At 38.0% G+C, this 19,883-nt stretch overlaps 1 protein-coding gene and 1 long non-coding RNA gene across 2 annotated transcripts; both read right to left on the bottom strand.

Annotated features, from left to right (window-relative positions):
- Nucleotides 1-3,567: 3,567 nt before the first annotated feature.
- Nucleotides 3,568-18,259, bottom strand: LOC118647014. The gene is made up of 2 exons (XR_004964343.1): nucleotides 17,134-18,259; nucleotides 3,568-4,465 (listed from the first exon to the last, which is right to left on the bottom strand). It is a non-coding gene; the product is annotated as an uncharacterized LOC118647014 (long non-coding RNA).
- LOC118647013 lies at nucleotides 9,247-17,134 on the bottom strand. The gene has a single exon (XM_036291082.1). It carries the CDS (start codon nucleotides 15,819-15,821, stop codon nucleotides 14,628-14,630), a length of 1,194 nt encoding a protein of 397 aa, XP_036146975.1. The 5' UTR covers nucleotides 15,822-17,134; the 3' UTR covers nucleotides 9,247-14,627.
- Nucleotides 18,260-19,883: the final 1,624 nt, after the last annotated feature.

Below are 19,883 nucleotides of genomic sequence, written 5' to 3'. Positions count from 1 at the left end.
CCCCTTCCTACTGAAGTTCAGAATGTTATCATATATATATTTATACTTGGATTCCATTTTCTTTTTATATAGTTTCTGACCAATAGTATTTGGATGGAGATTACCAATATTATTCTCTGAACCTATATCCTGAGATTCTATAAAGACCAGATATGGACCCCCATTTTCCACCAAATATCGATTGTTTTGGTTTTTAATATATTTTATTCTTGCAGATTCCTCTATGTTATTATGAGAATCCCGGTTATCTGCATCACTAGGACCCAGGATTGTAGTAACTATAACTTCCCGCTCGTATTCACTAGGGAATGTATCGACTAGAGATTGTTGAGATTGTTGAGATAACGAGTAATCCTGGGTACCAGTAAATTTATTGTGTTCTTTAATAGATGGGAATATGATTTTATTTTTTTGATTCTTGAGGATTTCCATATCTACTCTTCCAGAATTCGATGGTTTCTGATTTGAAGAGGCTTTTTTGTTAGCCAGTCTAACGCTACTCTTAGACATTTGGGGGAGATTTATAAATATGTAGTTGATTGGACTCTTTATTGTTTAATAATTTTTTTATTAGCTCTTTGGTGATCACAGCCCTTTAACCGATGATTTCTGCTAGAGAACCACCCCCCTAGAAGAGTGATTTGTGACTATTATTATAAAAATCTTAATATTCTGTATATACAAATGTTAGGAAAATGTTAGGATAAGTACCCTGTTGAATATTAAATATATAACTAACACAAACAGCCCTCAAAAATACGACTGAAAGATTCTTCAAACATTGAATAGCAATGCAATCAATTAATTAATCCACAATAAATAACATCTCAATTATGAACATTTTTCAATGACAACCAATAAACGAAAGCAAGTTATATAAACATAAACATATTGCAACTTACATATACATTTTTTTTTTAAATATAATTTGAGAGGTAAATTCCCTCTCTCTTTTTTATATATAATTAATTATAAACTTATTCAATAATGATTAATATCTTCTTTTTTTTTTAATAATAATTTGTAACGAACCTCCCGTCCGCTGGTTTCCATCGTCCGCGCGCGGCCCGACCAAACACCCGTCGGGCCGCTATACGGGCACCGGCCCGTCATAAAGACACATCTCTCGTCGGAGACATCTCCGACGATCCGCGCACCGGCCCTCCGCTCGCTCGATCAGCGGAGGGGATCGGGCACGGAGGAACCCGAGCGCTCTCGGAACCTTACAAACCTCCACCCGGACGGATATAAAAGGCCGTCCCGGTGGAGGACCAAGTCACTTCTCGACCGACCGTATTCCGGCAATCCTGTCCGCCCGATACGACGAGAAGTCCTCCTTGATCAAGCAGTAGAGTGGAGCGTCTCCGCTTTCGCCAAGCGCTCTTGGCCACGATCAACTCACATCCTTATCCTGAGCTCATCAGTCGAGGGTGGAGTGTTCTCCACCTTCGCCGAGGCAGTCTCGGCCGCAGCTCATTCCATCCTAAATACACGGCCCGGACACAAGAGATCGAGAGTTCTCCGTCTCGCCCGAGTATTCTCGGGGACCGGTGCCGTTCCCTAAGACACACGTCATCTCCGACACGGGACGAGAAATTATCGGCCGCGCATCCACGATCACCTGCGCTCCGCGTGAACACGGCTCCGCGCCCACCATGCCGCGCGCTCCCGCGTCTCGCAACTCTCACTCGGCACAGCGGGATATTACCCGACCTCGCGCCGCGTACCCCGCCTTCGCCACCAAACACCGCCGCGGGTTCACACGAACAGCTGACGCCGAAACGTCAGCTATCCTGTAAATATTGTAAATATATCTGTAAATATTCGTTAAAATATAATTATAAGAAATCAAATACACCGTCGGGTACGATTCATTGCCTCAGGACCTTTCCTACCCTAGATCCCGGCGAGCTACGTCCGTGTAGGAAAAACGGTCGTTACAAATTAATTTAGTAAAATTAAGTTAGCGGGTTTATGATTGGTTTGTATAGGATTACTGGATATGTACGATTGCTTAGTAAGCCAACTTTTTTATCGATATGGTGCTTATTGAATATTGTTATAAATGTAAGATAGATCCAAAATCACAGATACATGTATAAGCCTCTTAAAATTTATGAGTTCCCGGATCGTATATTATGGAATAACTCAAGAAACGAAACATGTATTGACCCTGATTCTATTTGTATATATAAAGTTCACGCATGAGAGTCGTGAAAAGCAGAGTGAAACAACGCACAACAGTTCAACGAAATATTTTTTCAATATAGAGTATAATACATTTATTTAAATAATATTTTATAAATATGGACATTCATCAATAATAACATACAACCAGACCAACATATATAAATATATTCCAAATTGTATTGTTAATTTGTGGAATTAATTCCCCTCTTCTACATATATTACAATTCCCCCCTTCGATATATTATTATATATATATTTTATTTATTTTTTTTTATAAATAAGTATCTATTTGAAAATCTACTTTAAGATTATATAATTTCCTTCTTTTTTTTAAATTTATGTATATAATTTTTTTTTTTATAAATAATTAATGTATAATTTTGTAATAATATGATAGCTGACTTGTGATTAATTTATATAGTAATACAAGATATGCAATATTTCTCACTACAACAGTTCTCTTCTCAATATAATTTTTATCGAGTATTATGATAACTGTAAGGCACATCGAAATTCACAATGAATGTTGAGTATTTTTAAACTTGGAAATTCCCAAGATCGTGTATTAAGAAAAGATTTATAGAGCGAGATATATGTTGACCTTGTTTCTGTTTGTATATCTAAAGTTCACGTACAAGAATCATGAAAAATAAGGTGAATTCCATCTGAATCAAAGTAACAGTTATACGTGATCTAGCTATTCAGAATATTTTGCACTATGTATTAACTTTGTTAAATTTTTAAATAATTTTTAAATAATGTATTAACTTTGTTAAATAATTATATTATATGCAATCAGTTTCACTTAATACTATCTGCCCAGATAGCCAAGCGAGATTAAGCATATCGGGCAAATTAATGTACTGCATGTATGTTGTGAACTTGCCCACAATTTGCTGTCATTGTAATTTAACGTGGAACGAAGTTAACATTAGGAGAGCAAATGACCTTCATGAGTTTATATAATTATAAGTGCATGCATTGAGAAATAATAAATTTGTCACATTGACAGCAATTGTGCATGCATATTGACAACTTGCCGTCAGTTTGTTGAATTCTAATGTAGAATTTTACATGATGTCAGAACGACAGTTTGAAGAAACACCTTGGCTTTAGTTTGATAAAATTAATAGGGAATAAGTGACAGCAAAATAACAACACATTGCCTTTATTTGGCTATCTGGGTGTATTTTATTCCCCTCATTTTTTTTTTAATATGATAGGAGATACTTTTCATAGGAACAAGACCGACTTATCAATGTGGATGCAGATTATAAATTAATATTTTCCAAATAATATTTAAGACTGTATTAATAATTAAGAAAAAGGAATGCCACTCTAATATCACACATATATATCATGATGTTATATTAATTCTTTTTTCGTATTAGTGTATTGCTCTCACGTCCTCAAATCATAGTGCGGTATAACACAGCTCGTATAAGAATTGAAAAGGCAATAGTTATAAGCTTAATGTGTAAAATACAAGCAAAAACTTGAAAAGTATAAAGCATACTACGCCATGCTAAACAAGCAGTAGAAAATCTTATCGGTTTTTAAGTCTCCAGACTTACCTCTTTTAGTTGAGGGCTAGGTTATTCAAGTTATAGTCCTGAAATGACTTGCAGTCTGGTCTCCGGAGGTTATTAACTTGGACAAATTCAATCCTCTTGTAGATTTTTACTACTTTGCTTATCTCCTTTCTGCGTAATTTTCCATAAGATGGCCGCCCAAGTTCATGTATTCAGTGTGTGGCTCGTATGGCTGTGCACGTGCACAGCTGAATTTCCTTTGTCCTTTATCCTTTGTAGTTTGCCTTGGAATATGTTCGAACAACCAAATATCAAAGCCGACCCCTTATATTCAATAACTTTGATGATTTCCACTATTTTAATTACACTCTTAATAAAGACCAGTAGCCTAACTTTTGTTAAATTATAAGTAAAGTGAGAGGACTACGTCTGTACGGGTCGGCTGCTCGAGTCGGTCTCCTCCTACTTTATTCTTCTTCTTCTTCTTCTTGTTCCCTAAATGGATATCCGACTCTGGTAAGAGTCACAGTACCACAGTTAGTTAGGTCAAAGACCTATAGCAGACACCTAGGGAGAGTGTGACTGCTATGTATGTATATGGATTATTGATTCCTGGTATATTTCCTGATGCTCCTTAGTGGTTGTAATTGGCTTAGGGGAAATTCCCCTACATATGGGTAAGTTCTTTTGTAAAGCTCGACTTGGTAGATGATTATTAACAATTCAAATAGTTAATTTACTCTCTGAAATAAATTTGATTAGTGACCCAGCAATATTTATATTAATATTGTTACGAGCGTCGCCCGGTATACTCCGCGACTGCGACTCAGCTGTTCCGAAGCCGATCGATATATTGATTTTACCAAGAGCGTTGTCAATTGTCATGCTCTTGGTAACGTTTGTCAACAACGAGTCTTATCTCGGTCTCGAGCCTTGTCGGACCCACTAATAAAAGCTGCTTGGTTTTCTTGAGTTTAAAAGTGTCTTTCATTTCCGCGGCGCGCTCGTTACATTTTTGGGGGCTCGTCCGGGATACGTTTGTCGGATCCTGTGAAGCGCGCGCGAGTTTAAGAGACAGAAAGTGCGCGGAGTGAAAGAACAAGAGAACAAGAAATTCGAAGATGTCCATCCATCGTTCCCCTGTGGTGACCCGATCCCATGCTTCTGCCGCTGCGGAGGGAGACAGAGCGGACGCACGAGATTTGGAGCGAGAGACGGGAGAGAGGCGCGTCGTGACTTCCAGGCCTCCTTCAGGAGCAGCGGCGCCGGAATTCCTGCTTCTTTTAGAGGAACTCCGGGGGATGCGAGAGGAGCAGGCGCAGCAGCAGCGGGAGTTCGTGGAGGCACTTCGACGGCTGCAATTTTCCCGAGCGACGGAGAACCAGCTAAGTCTCTCTGATAATATTCGTTCGGCCGGGAACGTGGGGGACGCGTTGCGTGAGAGCGGTGCGAGCATGGAGGCGTGGGGGGACATGCGGGCGCCTGTCGGCATAAAATTTAAACCGGACACTTTCGATGGAACGTCCCCATTACGCGAATTTTTAACACAATTTTCGCTCATCGCGAACGCGAATTGTTGGAGTGAGTCGGAGAAGGCGGTGGTTTTAGCTTCCTGCTTACGGGGGAAAGCGCGTTCGTTGCTGGACTCCTGTTCCGCGAGTGAGGGCTCTCTTTCTTTCATTGAGCTTAAATCGCAATTGGAGCTCCGTTTTGGGGAGGGCGAGCTCGCGCAAAATTTTTATACTCAATTCACGAATCGGAAGCAGAGTCCGGGTGAGGATTACGCGACATTGGGGGCGGATTTAGAGCGTCTTTCCCGGAAAGCGTATTCTGAACGTACACATGAAGTGCGCGACAAAATTGCTTGCTCGCAGTTTATCGCCGCGTTGTCAGACGGATTCGTAAAACATACCCTTCAGGTGGAGGGGATAACATCTTTGAGAGTCGCGATTGAACGGGCGAAAACGCTTAAATTTATCAATCAAAGTTGTTTTCCGGAAAAATTTAACGGAAATTTCCGCGCGGAACGGAAGGAAGTTTCTGGATTTAAGGAAAAAGAAAAGAAAAATTTTAAGGGATCGTTTAAGGAAGGAGAACGTAAAAATAAAGAGTGTTGGCAGTGCGGGGCGACCGGGCATTTCCGCGCAGAATGTCCTGCGGCGGGGAAGTCGGGAAACTGTCGAGTTGACTGGGGCCAGCTCGACAGGCGGAGCTCGGGCCCCTGTTTTTGCGCGCGACAAAACTGTTTTTGTCCGAAAGCTCGGCGGCGTGAGCGCGATTGTGCGTGATTGTTGTTGCGTCAGCGGGTATTTTAATGGAAAGTTGTGTGTTTTTAGAATTGACACGGGCTCGGATGTGTCGGTCGTGAGCGCTAAGATAGCTGCTTCTTTCGATCAGGAGCGTATTATTTCGTGTAATTTGAAATATCCTACGGGAGAAAAAGTTCCGATAATTTCTCGTGTTTCTGCAACGATTTCTTTAGGTGAATTTTGTATTAATTTGCCATGTTTTGTCGCGGAAATTTGTGACGAGTGTATACTCGGTCTGGATTTTCTTTCCCAGACGGGAATTTTAAATGGATTGTTTGAGAGCGCCCTTGGTTTGACGGGCAGCAGGGTGGAGAAGCGCGGGCAAATTTGTTCTCGAATTGAGGACTGCCCTGCTCGGCTCTCCGAACCCCTTCGACGAATTTTCGAAGAAAGTTCTCGTGGACTTGAATTTTCGCAAAAGCAAATGTTTTTAAACTTTTTAAATGCATATTCTCATGTATTTTCTGAAAAGGTTGTTGCTGGAAATTGAAATATTTTGTCTCATTGTATAAAATTGTGATTCTCGTCCTATAAAACAGGTACCTCGTCGAATTCCCCTTCATTTACAGGAAGAAGTGAATAAAATTTTAGAGGATATGAAAGTCCAAAAAGTGATTGAGGAGTCAAACAGTCCTTGGGTCTCTCCAGCGGTTATGGTGAAAAAAAAGGATGGAACTATAAGATTTTGTGTTGACTTCCGAAAATTAAATGCAGTGACTATTAAAGATTCTTTTCCACTGCCAAGGATCGACAATATTTTGGACTGTTTAAAGGGGAATTCATGGTTCTGTACTATTGACTTAAAAAGTGGATATTGGCAGGTAAGCCTAGATCCTAAAGATCGTGAAAAAACTGCGTTTTCGGTTGGAAACGGTTTGTGGCAGTTCACAGTAATGCCTTTCGGTCTTTGCAACGCCCCTGCTACATTCGAACGATTAATGGAAAAAGTATTAAAAGGTTTAATCTCAAAGGTTTGCTTTGTTTATTTAGACGATGTAATTGTTTTCGGGAAAAATTTTGAAGAAATGTTATGCAATTTGAAAGAAGTTTTTTGTCGCTTAAAGAATGCTAATTTGAAAGTAAATCCAAGTAAATGTAATTTTCTTAAGAAAGAAGTTAAATATCTTGGTCATGTTATTTCTGCTGAGGGGGTTGCAACTGACCCTGAGAAAATTTCTTCTGTGAGAGATTGGCCGCTTCCCAAAAATCGGAAGCAGGTTAGAAGCTTTCTTGGTTTTTGTTCTTATTATAGGAAATTTGTTAAAGGTTTTGCTATTGTGGCAAAGCCTTTGTATAATTTGACGGAAGAAAATCGTAAATTTCTTTGGTCTTCTGAATGTCAAGTAGCTTTTGAGAATTTGAAACGAGTTTTAACATGTCCTCCGATTTTATCTTTTCCTTCGGGAGAAGGACAATTTATTTTGGACACTGATGCCTCAAATCATGGCATTGGGGCGGTACTTTCTCAATTTCAGGAAGGAGAAGAAAAAGTCATTGCTTATTTCAGCCGAATTTTTAATAAAGCAGAGCGGAATTATTGTGTAACTCGGCGGGAGCTTCTCGCTGTTGTGGATTCAGTGAAGTTTTTCCATCATTATCTCTACGGACGGAAGTTTTTGGTAAGGACAGATCATGTTTCTCTTCGCTGGTTGATGTCTTTCCGGAATTTGGAAGGACAACTAGCAAGATGGATGGAACGTCTACAACAATATGACTTTGATGTCCTTTATATGTAGAGGAAAGATTCACAATAATGCCGACGGACTTTCTAGACGTCCATGTCTGGAGACTTTATGCCGGTATTGCATAAAAGTAGAATCTAATGAAGAATCTTCAAAGGAGGAAATTTTTGGACGTCTGGTCTTTTCAAGTGAGAATTTTCAAGAGTGGCGTGCAGCTCAACTCCAAGATGCAGTTGTTTCTAAAATTATTCATTTCAAGGAGGCCGGAACTCGTCCAGATTGGCAGGAGATTGCTTCTGGTGATCCTTCTTTGAAAATCTATTGGTCTTATTGGGATACTCTATTACTGATCGATGGAGTTCTTCATAAGAAGTGGATTTCCCCGAATTTGCAAAGGAATATCTTTCAAATTGTGGTTCCTCGTCAAAGAATACATGAAATCTTAAAAGAAGCTCATGATTCTCCCTCAGGGGGACATTTTGGTGTGAATAAGACACTACAGAAAGTTCGAAAACGTTTTTATTGGGTCTCAAGCAAGAGAGATGTAGAGAATTGGTGTGCTTCTTGTAAAGAATGTGTTGCTAAAAAAGGACCACTAGGAAAAGGAAAATCTCCTATGGAAATCTATAATGTGGGAGCTCCTTTTGAAAGGATACAAGTGGATATTCTTGGTCCTTTACCAACTTCTTCTTCTGGGAATAAATACCTTTTAGTGGTAGTGGATTGTTTCTCCAAATGGCCAGAGGCTGTCCCTTTAAAGAATAAAAGGGCCAGCACTGTCGCGAGATCGCTTGTGGATCAGGTGTTTTCACGTCATGGAATTCCCTTGGAATTACATACAGACCAAGGAAGAAATTTTGAATGTCATCTTTTTAAGGAGATGACTTTACTTCTCGGAATAAGGAAGTCACGAACAACTCCTCTTCATCCTCAATCGGACGGACAAGTCGAGCGTCAACATCGCTCGATCTTGAATTATTTGGCAAAGTTTATTTCGGAAAATCAAAAGGATTGGGATCGTTGGATTTCATTATATCTTTTAGCTTATCGTTCTTCGAAACAAGAAGCTATTGGAATGTCTCTTGCTGAAATGTATTTGGGACAAGATCTTCGTTTACCTCTGGATCTGCTTAGAGGAGTTTCCCTTTCTACGAAGGAGGAGAAGGATAGTGCGGATTTTGTTTCCAAGTTAAGACAGAGACTAGATTCCATTTATCATTTCGCTCGACAACGTCTTTCGATTAGTTCAAAGAATGCCAAATTTTGGTATGATCAACGAGCAAGGCGAAAAAACTTTGAGCCTGGACAGCAAGTTTGGTTTTATAATCCTCGGCGGATTCCAGGAAGAGCACCCAAGTTGCAGAGTCCTTGGGAAGGACCATGGGAAGTTATTAGGAAAATAAGTGAGGTTTTATATTGTATACAAAAGTGTCCTCGTTCAAAAAATAAAATCGTGCATGCTAATCGTTTAGCTCCTTACGTAGAAAGAAGGGGGGAGACGACATAAATCCGAGCCCGAATGTCAAGGGATTGTTTTTTTTTTTTTTTTTTTTTTTATTGAGTACGTTAGGACGCAACTATCGTTTTTGCTTAAAGAAAAAAAAAAGTTCTTTCCGTTTTTTTTTGTGTGTGTGTTCTTGTTCTGCTTGTTTTGTTTTATTTTCAGTAATTTTGCTGAGAGGTGCGGACGCATGAGAGCTGCTTCTCGAGGTGAGGAGGAAAGTTTTTTTTTTAAGAAGACTGCCTCGCCCACGGTTTTTTGACCACGGTTTTTCCGTGGGACATTGGGCAAATGCCGAGGCAGGGGGCAGGGAGCTCTTAGAGCGTTGGGTCCGTGGAAGTAAATTCCCCCCCTGATCCCGAAAAAAGAAACAAGAAGCGCACAAGATCGGGCGAAGAGGAAGCTTCACGGCAGGAGAGGAGCACGGGGACGGAAAAGGGAGCCGGCGCAGAAAAATTCCGCGTGGGAGTCTGGCTAACTCTGCGAGGAAGAGTGCCCGGAGAAGCCCTTACTGGGAGGGTCGTCTCGGTTGGACGTGGTCCGATTAAGGACAAGGAAATCGTCCTGGAAGCCGATGGGGCCTTCTTGAAGTAACAGGAAAACTGCTCCCCGGATTGTCGGAACGACAATCTTGAAGAGGGGGAGCAGTGTTACGAGCGTCGCCCGGTATACTCCGCGACTGCGACTCAGCTGTTCCGAAGCCGATCGATATATTGATTTTACCAAGAGCGTTGTCAATTGTCATGCTCTTGGTAACGTTTGTCAACAACGAGTCTTATCTCGGTCTCGAGCCTTGTCGGACCCACTAATAAAAGCTGCTTGGTTTTCTTGAGTTTAAAAGTGTCTTTCATTTCCGCGGCGCGCTCGTTACATTTTTATTAATAATGTAAATTATAGAAAAGGGGGCCATGAGACCCTCAGCAAAAAACGTTTCAAATAACAACAATCTAGGAAAATCATGCAATGGGCAGGATAAAAAAATATGATCCAAATTCTGGTCATCAAAGCCACAAGCGCAGGCTGAAGACTGAGAAACACCAATCTTAAAAAAAAAGCTCTGAGAATAAGCATATCCAGTAATCACTCTATTGAGGAGAGTTAAATTTTTTCTCTTAAACTTACATTTTTTCTTTCCAAGGAAGTTAATATTTATATTTGATAAAAAAGACATATATCTTTCTCCCGTACCTATGTTAATGCTAGTTAGAAAATTCTCATCTATTTTCATATAAAATTCTTTCATAGAGGATAAAGCTTGTTTATAATCTATTTTATTAGTCGGATTTTTTTTTCCAAAAGGGCAGCTTCCTTAGCCGCGTTATCTACCAATTCATTATCTTGTACACCCTTGTGTGCAGGACACCACGTGAATCTTATTGATTTCTTCATTGAAGCAGCATGTAGAAGTCTGACCTTGATGTCCCTTATCAGGTTACACAACGGAAAATGGCGGAAATCTCCTGACTCAATCGCACTAAGACAACTCAAGGAATCTGTACAAATATTTACATAATTAAACCCACTATGAATTGTAAAATCAATTGCTTTTGTAATAGCAAACGCCTCCGCAGCAAAAGAGCTGGTGAGATAATTCAGTTTGAACTTAAGAGTGATCCCAACCTTAGGGATCCAAATCGCACATCCCACTTTAGACTCCTCCCCCCATGGAAGTCAAACGAGAACCATCAGTAAATATTCTAATCTCCTCCACGGAGACTGATTTAAGGCCTATCAAGCCCAAGAAGGCCCGATTCGTGTCCCCGCATGATAAAGCTAATCTACCTGACCGTGTATCAATATTCAACTCAATCTGATTTATATTTAATGGATATGAATAGGCCGGATGTAAATCCCATAAATATAATAAGTGAGAGAATCTATAAATCTCAATGAACCTACCAAGAATATAGGGAATATTTCGAGGTGCTATATTTCGTGATTGTACAAAATTCGTTAGAAATTTCAGTTTATTTATAATTCTCGTTTTCCTTAGTTGAATGGTTTTACAAACATATTTATCACATAACTGTGTGATTCTTCTGCGTAAAGAAATTTGGTTGGAGAATTTCCATGCTACTCTGTTCGGAGAGAATCGAGGAATTCCCATGGCGATCTTATATGCTAGTCCCAAAAGTCTCTCAATCCTGGAAAAGTAGGAACCCGCCAAGTTGACATACCAGAAGGATCCCCACTCTATCTGAGCCCTGACAGTAGCGTTAACAAAGTTAATACACCATATGGGATTGATACCCCAGGTGGAGCCTGCTATCCATTTAAGAATATTGATAAATTTACTAGTCCTATCCTTTACGTAAGTTATATGAGCATTCCATCTTAGACCTGAATCCATTATGAGACCGAGATATTTAATTTGTCTCCTAATCTGCAATAATTCATCATTAAACCGAACTGAGTCCGGAAAAGATACCGATCTTCTCCTATGGAAAATGATTAATTGAGTCTTAGGCAAAGAAATGTTAAAGTTAAGACTCTCAAGCCACCCAGAAAACCTACCAAAAGACAACTGAAGACTATGTAGTATTCTTTCATACGATCTATCCAAGGAATAGATAACCACATCATCCGCATACTGGAGTGACAAACATTCATGAGAGATATGATTAAAACAGTCACTGATGTAGATGTTAAATAGGATGGGACTCAATATCGATCCCTGCGGAAGACCTTTACATATCAGACGACGAGAAATAAACTGACCCGACTCGAAAAAGTCAACAGATCTAGGCTTAAGAAAATTCAGGAAGAAGGCTTTATAACCCTCGGGCATCTCAATTGATTTAGATTGTTAAATAAAATCTGAGGTATAATATTGTCGTATGCTCCCTCGATATCAAGAAACAGAGCTCCAGCCATTTCTCCCTTCATGAATGATTTATAGATATCAATATTAAGGATAGATAAACAATCATCTCCAGAGCGGCCTCTGCGGAAGCCGCACTGGGACGAAGGAAGTATCATCTCCAGCTCAATAAATCTATCAAATTTCTTATTAAGGAGTTTTTCAAAAATCTTCAAAGTGGACGAAGCTAGAGAAATCGGCCTATAACCTTTGTTGGCAGGTTTCGGAATCAACGTTATATCGTATTTCTTCCATGAGGGAGGAAACGAACCATCTGCAATTATAGTGTTAAAAGATAGAAGTAAAATCCTCAATGCAGAAGAAGGCAACTCTCTAAGGAGACGATTGTCCAAAAGATCCGGACCTGCCGCAGATCCACACCTAGAGGCCTTGATCGCATCGCAAAGCTCGTGAAACTGGAATGGTTCATCAAACAATGAGATTGAGTTGCACTGTTGAATATTTGAGAAAGGGGCATCACACCAATGTGGTGCCACCTTATTAATAACTGTTTCAATTTTTTCAAGCCTAGAAATATTAAAATGATCCTTTGAATGGAAAAAAGCACTGTTCTTAAACTTATTAATAGTATTCCAAAAAGTATTTGAATTGAGATTATGATCTATTGCTTCGACAAAATTTTTAAAATTTTGTGACTTTTTCCTTGAAATTAATTTTCTAGCTGCATTAGAAGCTTCTCGATATGCGAGTAAGTTTAATCTATTTGGGTGGTTTTTTAAAGTCTTAAATGCCTTAAGTCTGTCAGCGATCACCATAGAACATTCAGCATCCCACCAAGGCTTACTAGAGATACCCTTAAAGGAAACAGGTCTATAAAAATTCCATTTGCTAGACTTATTATCAAAAAATTTAATTTTACCCTTCTTGTCCGATGACCTGATACCTGCTTTATAAGCACAATTTATAACACCTGAGTACCATAAATCATATATTTCACTACCTACCATGTCTGGTAGCTCAGTAATACTACTAAAGAACTCGTCACAAAACTTTGAAAATAAAAGTTTATTAAAATGTTTATAAATTAATTTGGGTCGATTATATACATAATTCTGAACATTACTACCAAAATCAATGTTTATTACAATAAGTATGTGATCACTCCCGAGTGATTCCTCCAACAAAGTCCAAGAACAGTGCGAACTAAAATAAGATGAGATCAGGGACAAGTCTGGGACGCTATAATGATTAGGATTAGCTGATACTCTTGTAGGTGAACCGTCGTTTAAATAGACAAAATCAGATGAACCAATGATTTCATTGAGAGCATTTCCACATGAATTGGACAATGAGGAACCCCAACTTGCATGTTGAGCGTTAAGATCCCCACAGATCAAGAGAGGATATTGAGAGCATATTCGAGAAAGATAATTAAACAATAATTTCCATTTGGACTTATTAGTATTATTACTGGGCGGGTTATAAATTGATGTGATAAACAAAAAAGTATCCCTTAGTTTAATCTTAATCATAATCATATCAATATTAAGGGCTTGCAGTGTAGAGATAGAAATACTAATAGGATCCAAAGATCTTTTGCGTGATGGCTACACCACCACCAGTTATACTATTTAATCGATCACCTCTAAAAGTGGCAAACTCTAAAGTTGAAATAATCCTCAGCCTTCAACCAAGTCTCTTGTAGACACACTATGTCATAACTCAAAATTAAGTTAGAAATTTCAGCAAACTTTCCATGCGAACCACGACAATTCCATTGCAAAACTTTTATTCCCATAATCTATTGAAAGAGGACTTGACCGAGACTAAGAGCCACTTAACTAAATATATGATCACTAAAAAGGAAACTAAAAGATAAAACAATAAATATACAGATGAATTTATCAGATGAATAAATATAGTTTAAATGCAACTTATATATAAGGAACTACTTAAAATTTTATATTATAAATATAGTTAAGAATTTCATCTTTTATATCAGAGAAACTTTTATTTTCTTTCAATAACATGTAAATATCATTCAATATAATCCCCATTAAGGGTTGACTTCTAAAGTCTTGAGAAATTTCATGTGAATTAATTGTATTTAATTTATTTAACACAGAACCCTCATCCAAACTGGATACGGATCCTTCGAAATTAGTAGCCAAAGCTGCTCGATGTAAATATGGATTATCCGACACAGAATTATGGGAATTATCCGGAATATCTGTATTAATACTAACTAAAGAGTCTTTCCTCCAAAAAGGCATTTCATGAGTTTGAGACTTTAAATTATCCGGCCTCATAGACCCAGTAAATGGTTCACTGTTCATACGAATTCGTTTAGATTTATGATTCGTCTTATTGGAAGGAACAACACTAATATTTACCGAATCTTTAACAGTTGCATGTTTTTTATCCAAGTTTACATGTGGTATTTGGTGTTTGAAATTTCTTTTTTCATTTATAACGAATCTATCAGGGTCAGTAAGATGCCAACCCTTAAAAGCAGAAGATCTAAATACGTTTTGTGCCATTATTGGGGTCGTGATATTTTTAATTTTAAGCAATTTAATTGCATTTCTCCTATCAGTATTGCAATATTATTATATATGCCATGATTATATTAATAATCTTAAATTTTTCGAATATCGGACACTTAACATCAAATGACTGGTGATTCCCTTTACAATTAGCACACCTAACTGAAATACTATAGCAAGTCTCGGATTTATGAGCTTCATCGCATCTGCTACAAGTGGGGGTCCCCCTGCATGCATAAGCAGAGTGACCCCACCTGGAGCAGGTGAGACACTTCCTAACTCTGTTAATGAACGGAGTGACTGGACATTTAACTCTCCAAATATAAATATGCTCCAATAACAAATTATCCTCAAACCATACCTTAATTGAGTGAGTATCAGTAAGAGACTCATGATTCAATGGGTCTCTTGTTTTAAGTCTCTCTAATTTATGAATCCTAACCGGTTCGTCCTGCCATGTAATTCCATCCAAAATTTCCTGTTCCGATAATTCAACGTTAACATTCCTGACTACACCTACTCTATATATACAAAAGTTAGGAATGTAAGCAATTGAATCCTTAAAAAGGCCAGGGGAAGTATCCACCAACTTATTAGCTTCGATGTATGAAGTGAAAATTATTTTAATGATATTTCTCCCAAGTCTCTTAATTTCCTTTACATGATTAAATTTAGAACATAACGATCTACCCAGACTCATGGGATGCAAGTTTCCCAAATTGGACTCAGGAGTATCAGGAATACCTTCCATGTGGACCACGAAAGGTGGAAGACTATTTGACGAATATTTATTACCTCTTTGCGAGTTGACAAACTGAGAGCGCGTAGATTGCTGCCTATGTCCCACTAAAGAGCCAACCGTCATAGTCTGAGAGGGGGGAAGGACTTTACCCCCCAGGTCAGCACACGGATGGACCTGGGGCACCTCTGCAGATTGTACTAAGTCTGATGAAATCAATCCTGGGCTGATTGAGAGTGAAGGAGGTTGGGAGGTAGTGACACCTAAGCCTGTCGGTTCCAATAACTGAGCTATCGGAATACTTTGAGACTGTACCTGAATAGGGTTAGATTCATTAATCGTGGATTCATAAGATTCAGTAGACATTTCTCCTACCGAAGAAGGACTACTGTCCGGAGAGACTTCAGAATGAGGTCTCTTTGATACATTCAACTGGTTATTAGATTTCTCACTTTTATCCAATTTTTGATTTTTATCCTTTTTCTTATTTTTATTAGGCATTGTAGATATGCTCCAATTTATGACAAGATAAACACTTAGTCAAAATTTAACTTAATAAACTCGTACGCCGAAACGAGTTATAATATAATTATTAACTATATTTAATAATTGATCTTAAATTTCAGCACAGCTAAAATCACAGAATAAACATCTCCAATCTGAATTCGCCAAAGAGATGTAAACTATATTCAACACCCGAATAGCAACCAAACAAGGGACATCAGACTCACTGTTTCCATCAAACGCGAAAAACACGTCAATATGATCCGAAATATAATAGAGAAAACAAACAAAAAAAATGTGACAAAAGAACATTGCCATTCACAAACCAATTATTCCTTATAGGAATCACACGTGCAAAACCGATCAACTATCACACCCCTAATCGGTATTGCACATATCACTTGGCTCGCTTCAAATCATAATCATTTGTAAATTCATCAATCAATTACACGAAGTAATAAAATCACAAAAAATATTAAGCACATACAAAAAAAAAATTCATCTTATAATTAAGAAAACTCTAAACTAAGGAATAAAATATACACTAAATTCTAAATCATTAAATCAATCAGTCTTCAACTCAGAATCCAAACAGCAAGGGATAACAGAATTGAAGGCACCAACATATGTAAATAAAGTTATAAGAAATTTCAACATATTAAACACAATAAATCCTCAGATATTATATTGAAGGAATGTTGAGGCCTGGTCATAGTAGAAAATTCCAACAACAGAAGTCAAGTGAAAACACTTCAAGGACATCCATGTTTATCACAATGGAATGCAAGTAAAAGCAATATATCAGGTGAAAATTAAATAAGGTACATCGAAAGGAGAAACAATTATACAGAATATAACTATTCACCCAATCCGCATCAATAATTAATTGAAAATTCTAGACCATCTAGATTATCCAAACAAGATCCATCCCCATAATAACGTCCCATCAAATTATTAACTAGATAATCATACATCCCAGGAAAGAAAAATGCACGTTTTGAGATACTAATCCGCAAAATCACAATTATGATAAAAATCTTCGCGTTTCATGACATTAGGGCTGCTCTAATATCCAAACCAAGCAATAAATGTAATTAATGCAAAATATATTTCAAAATATTAGGCATTTATATATTAGGCTTATACTGAAATGAACAAAAAGGTGCATTGTCTCAATAAATCCGCCGTAACGAAATTGTAAAACGCCAAAAGAAATAATGCCAAGATCAGATAATCAAATCCAATAACAATTTCACAAGCAATACAAAGTGCAAAAGATAAGCAAGTCGAGCTTTTATTTCGAACTTACCACTCGATGCAAATTATGACGTCATTTATTTATGCCCTTAATCATGCTTCAACTATGTGATGGCATCATATCCAGATTACAGAAATCTCAATTTCATCAATGGTTGTTCCACGTGGAGAAGTCGAAAAATGGCTGATATACAAGTTATTTCTTATGTTCCCCGACAATGATGGATGTTGTTTCCCAATATGGTAGAATCGTTGTCCTTCACAAACTTTACGTCGAAGGTAATCAGGATAGTTTCGATCCAAGGTCTCAGACCATTCTTGATATATGAATAGAGACCATATGGTAAAATATTCGACGCCGATCCTTTAATTCATTTGAACAATGAAATTTAACTATAATATATATCTCCGAAAATCCAAGTATAATAATTAAGTACGGACACGCACAACCACTCAGATCGGCGTCAGGCGAGCGAGTCTCCTACTTTATTCAATTCTTCCGTTAGGTTCAAGTTCATTCTTGTTTCGTCATGAATGCTGCAACTAAATATGAAATGGTCCAATTCTTCTCTTTCGTTACCACACTGACATCTCTCGGAATTTATATAACCTTCGCGCGCCAAGCTTGAATTTAGGTTGAAGTGATTAGCTCTTAATCTGTTGAATAGAACTGTGGCTCTTCTAGATAGGTCCGTTCCTTTAAACCAGGGGCTTCTTTCTTCTTTTTTGTAGAAGTTTTCAAAATAAAACTTTCCTTTTATCTCTGCCTGTGTCTCCAAGTCGCTATTATTTCTTTGAGTTAACTCCTCTTTATGTTTGTTTCTTATATCTGTTACGTCCAGCCTTATAGAATTTAACTTTTTATTCGGTAGGAAGGATATTTCAGGGAGAACAGGTAAGGCAGGGAAGAACGTAACAAAACGTGTAGAATTCCTGTAGGCACACAGTTTAAGAGAGGGTATGTGCCGCGGGTCGAACGCACTTTTTATGACTCAAAAATATAGGTCAACGTGCCGATAGGCCCGCTATAACCCGTTTCGAGTCAACGAATTGAATCGCTTTAACTCGAGATCGGACCAGATGCAATCTTTGTTCGGAATAGGCGAGGTCGTTATTAATTAAAATAAATGATAAAGTTTCACATAAAATTAACAAAAGTATTTATTCTAATAACAAATAAAAATAAAAATAAAAGAAAATACAAATAAACGCTAAAGTCGTGGTTTGACAATTTGTAATAACGGTATAATCGAATTAAAAATGCATAGTAAGTATGTATATAGTTGTACAAATATTAAATAAGTATGTGGTGGGCGGAGAAAGGGAAACAAAAGATTTTTGTTTTTTTTTTATTCTATAGTGTTAACGGTAAACGCGGAGCAAAGAAATAGACGAAGAGTTTATTAAATGGTTACATGGAGAAAACAGAGATGCTTGAAATTGCAAGAGGATAAAGAATAACGTAGGAGAGAGTGGGGGTGGAACATCCTCGGGTTTTAGAGAACTGATCTAGGAATAAGTAAGAGAAACAGGAGGAGCGGGGACGTTTCGAGGATCACACGGGGGTTCCTCGAGATTGTGGCATGGTGTCGGGATATCTGAGAATCACATAAGGGTTCCTCAGGGTTGTGGTATGGTGACGGGATATCCTGAGGATCACACGAGGGTTTCTCAAAGTTGTGAGGTGGTGTCGGGAACTTGAAATTCGCACACGGGAGCCTCAGGTTCGTGTGAGTGTGAGGGAATTATTTATAAATAATAGGAGGGTGTCTTAAAGTTTAAAGAATTAAAACGGAAGGAAGCAGATGAGTAACGTAAAAACAAAAGAAATTATGGGATTGTGGGACTTACTCATTGTTGGTTCTCGAGCAAATCTGTCGGAATCAAAGGGATTTCTTGACCGGATGGAACGGCACTAAAGTTTACTTGCACACTGATTCTACATGATTACTAACTAACTAACTCTAAAACTTTAAACGTAACTGAACTCACAACTAACTACTCTCAACTGACTGTTACTGACCATTACTATTACTACTGATTTTCTTCAAGATTTGGTATTATATATACAGAGTCTTACAAAGGGAGGATCCAGATGTGGGTGGTTCAAATATTCTAACTGGTAGGATTCTTTTTCAGGATTGTGTGGTGGGTGAATTCTAAGTTTTCTTATTGGAGAAATAGTTTTTCCTTTTTACCCAATCATACGTTGAGTAATCTGTCAAAAGTTTCTCTGTTTCCTCCCACATTCTTTCAATTTTATCAAAGGGATCCGACCTATCGCGTAGGTTATCTTCCCTTTGGGTTTAAAAGATAAATAATTTTTTTCTATTGTGCTAGACGTGCTACGGTATGGGTTGCAGATGGACGAAACGGTTATTTATTTTTTGCTTATGTTTAGATATTTATTGCTCATTTTTTTGTGAGGGAACGTGAAACTTTGCTTAGATTCCATGTTTGTTTTTGAATTTCTATCTTCAGAATTTATTATTTGTTGACTCAATATTCAAAAGGAGTCGGAATTATCTACTTGGTCGTTTTGTCCATCTATGTTTGTCATTACGTTTCTAACAGACTAATCCTAGACGCATAAAAAATTATCAGAGACCGTTGAAACGGAATTTCTTTTGTAAATTATGTGTTTTTCTGACGAAGGGAAATCGTGGAGTCTGCTGGACGTAACATATCTCTGTTTGCAATTTTAAGCTCTGTCGTATATCCTTCTTTAGTGGCCTCTTTAGCTAGCTTGTCTGCTTCTTCATTACCCCAGATTCCTTTGTGGGCGGGAATCCATGCTATTAT

This window comes from Monomorium pharaonis, chromosome 8 (assembly GCF_013373865.1).
Source record: "Monomorium pharaonis isolate MP-MQ-018 chromosome 8, ASM1337386v2, whole genome shotgun sequence".
Lineage (NCBI taxonomy): Eukaryota > Metazoa > Arthropoda > Insecta > Hymenoptera > Formicidae > Monomorium > Monomorium pharaonis.
The sequence above is the reverse complement of the archived record's forward strand: the minus strand, read 5'-3'. Positions and strand labels throughout refer to the sequence as shown.

Bases quoted from the DNA above. Each gene is read 5' to 3' on its own strand.
- LOC118647013 (XM_036291082.1), bottom strand. From the start codon at position 15,821: ATGCCTAATAAAAATAAGAAAAAGGATAAAAATCAAAAATTGGATAAA.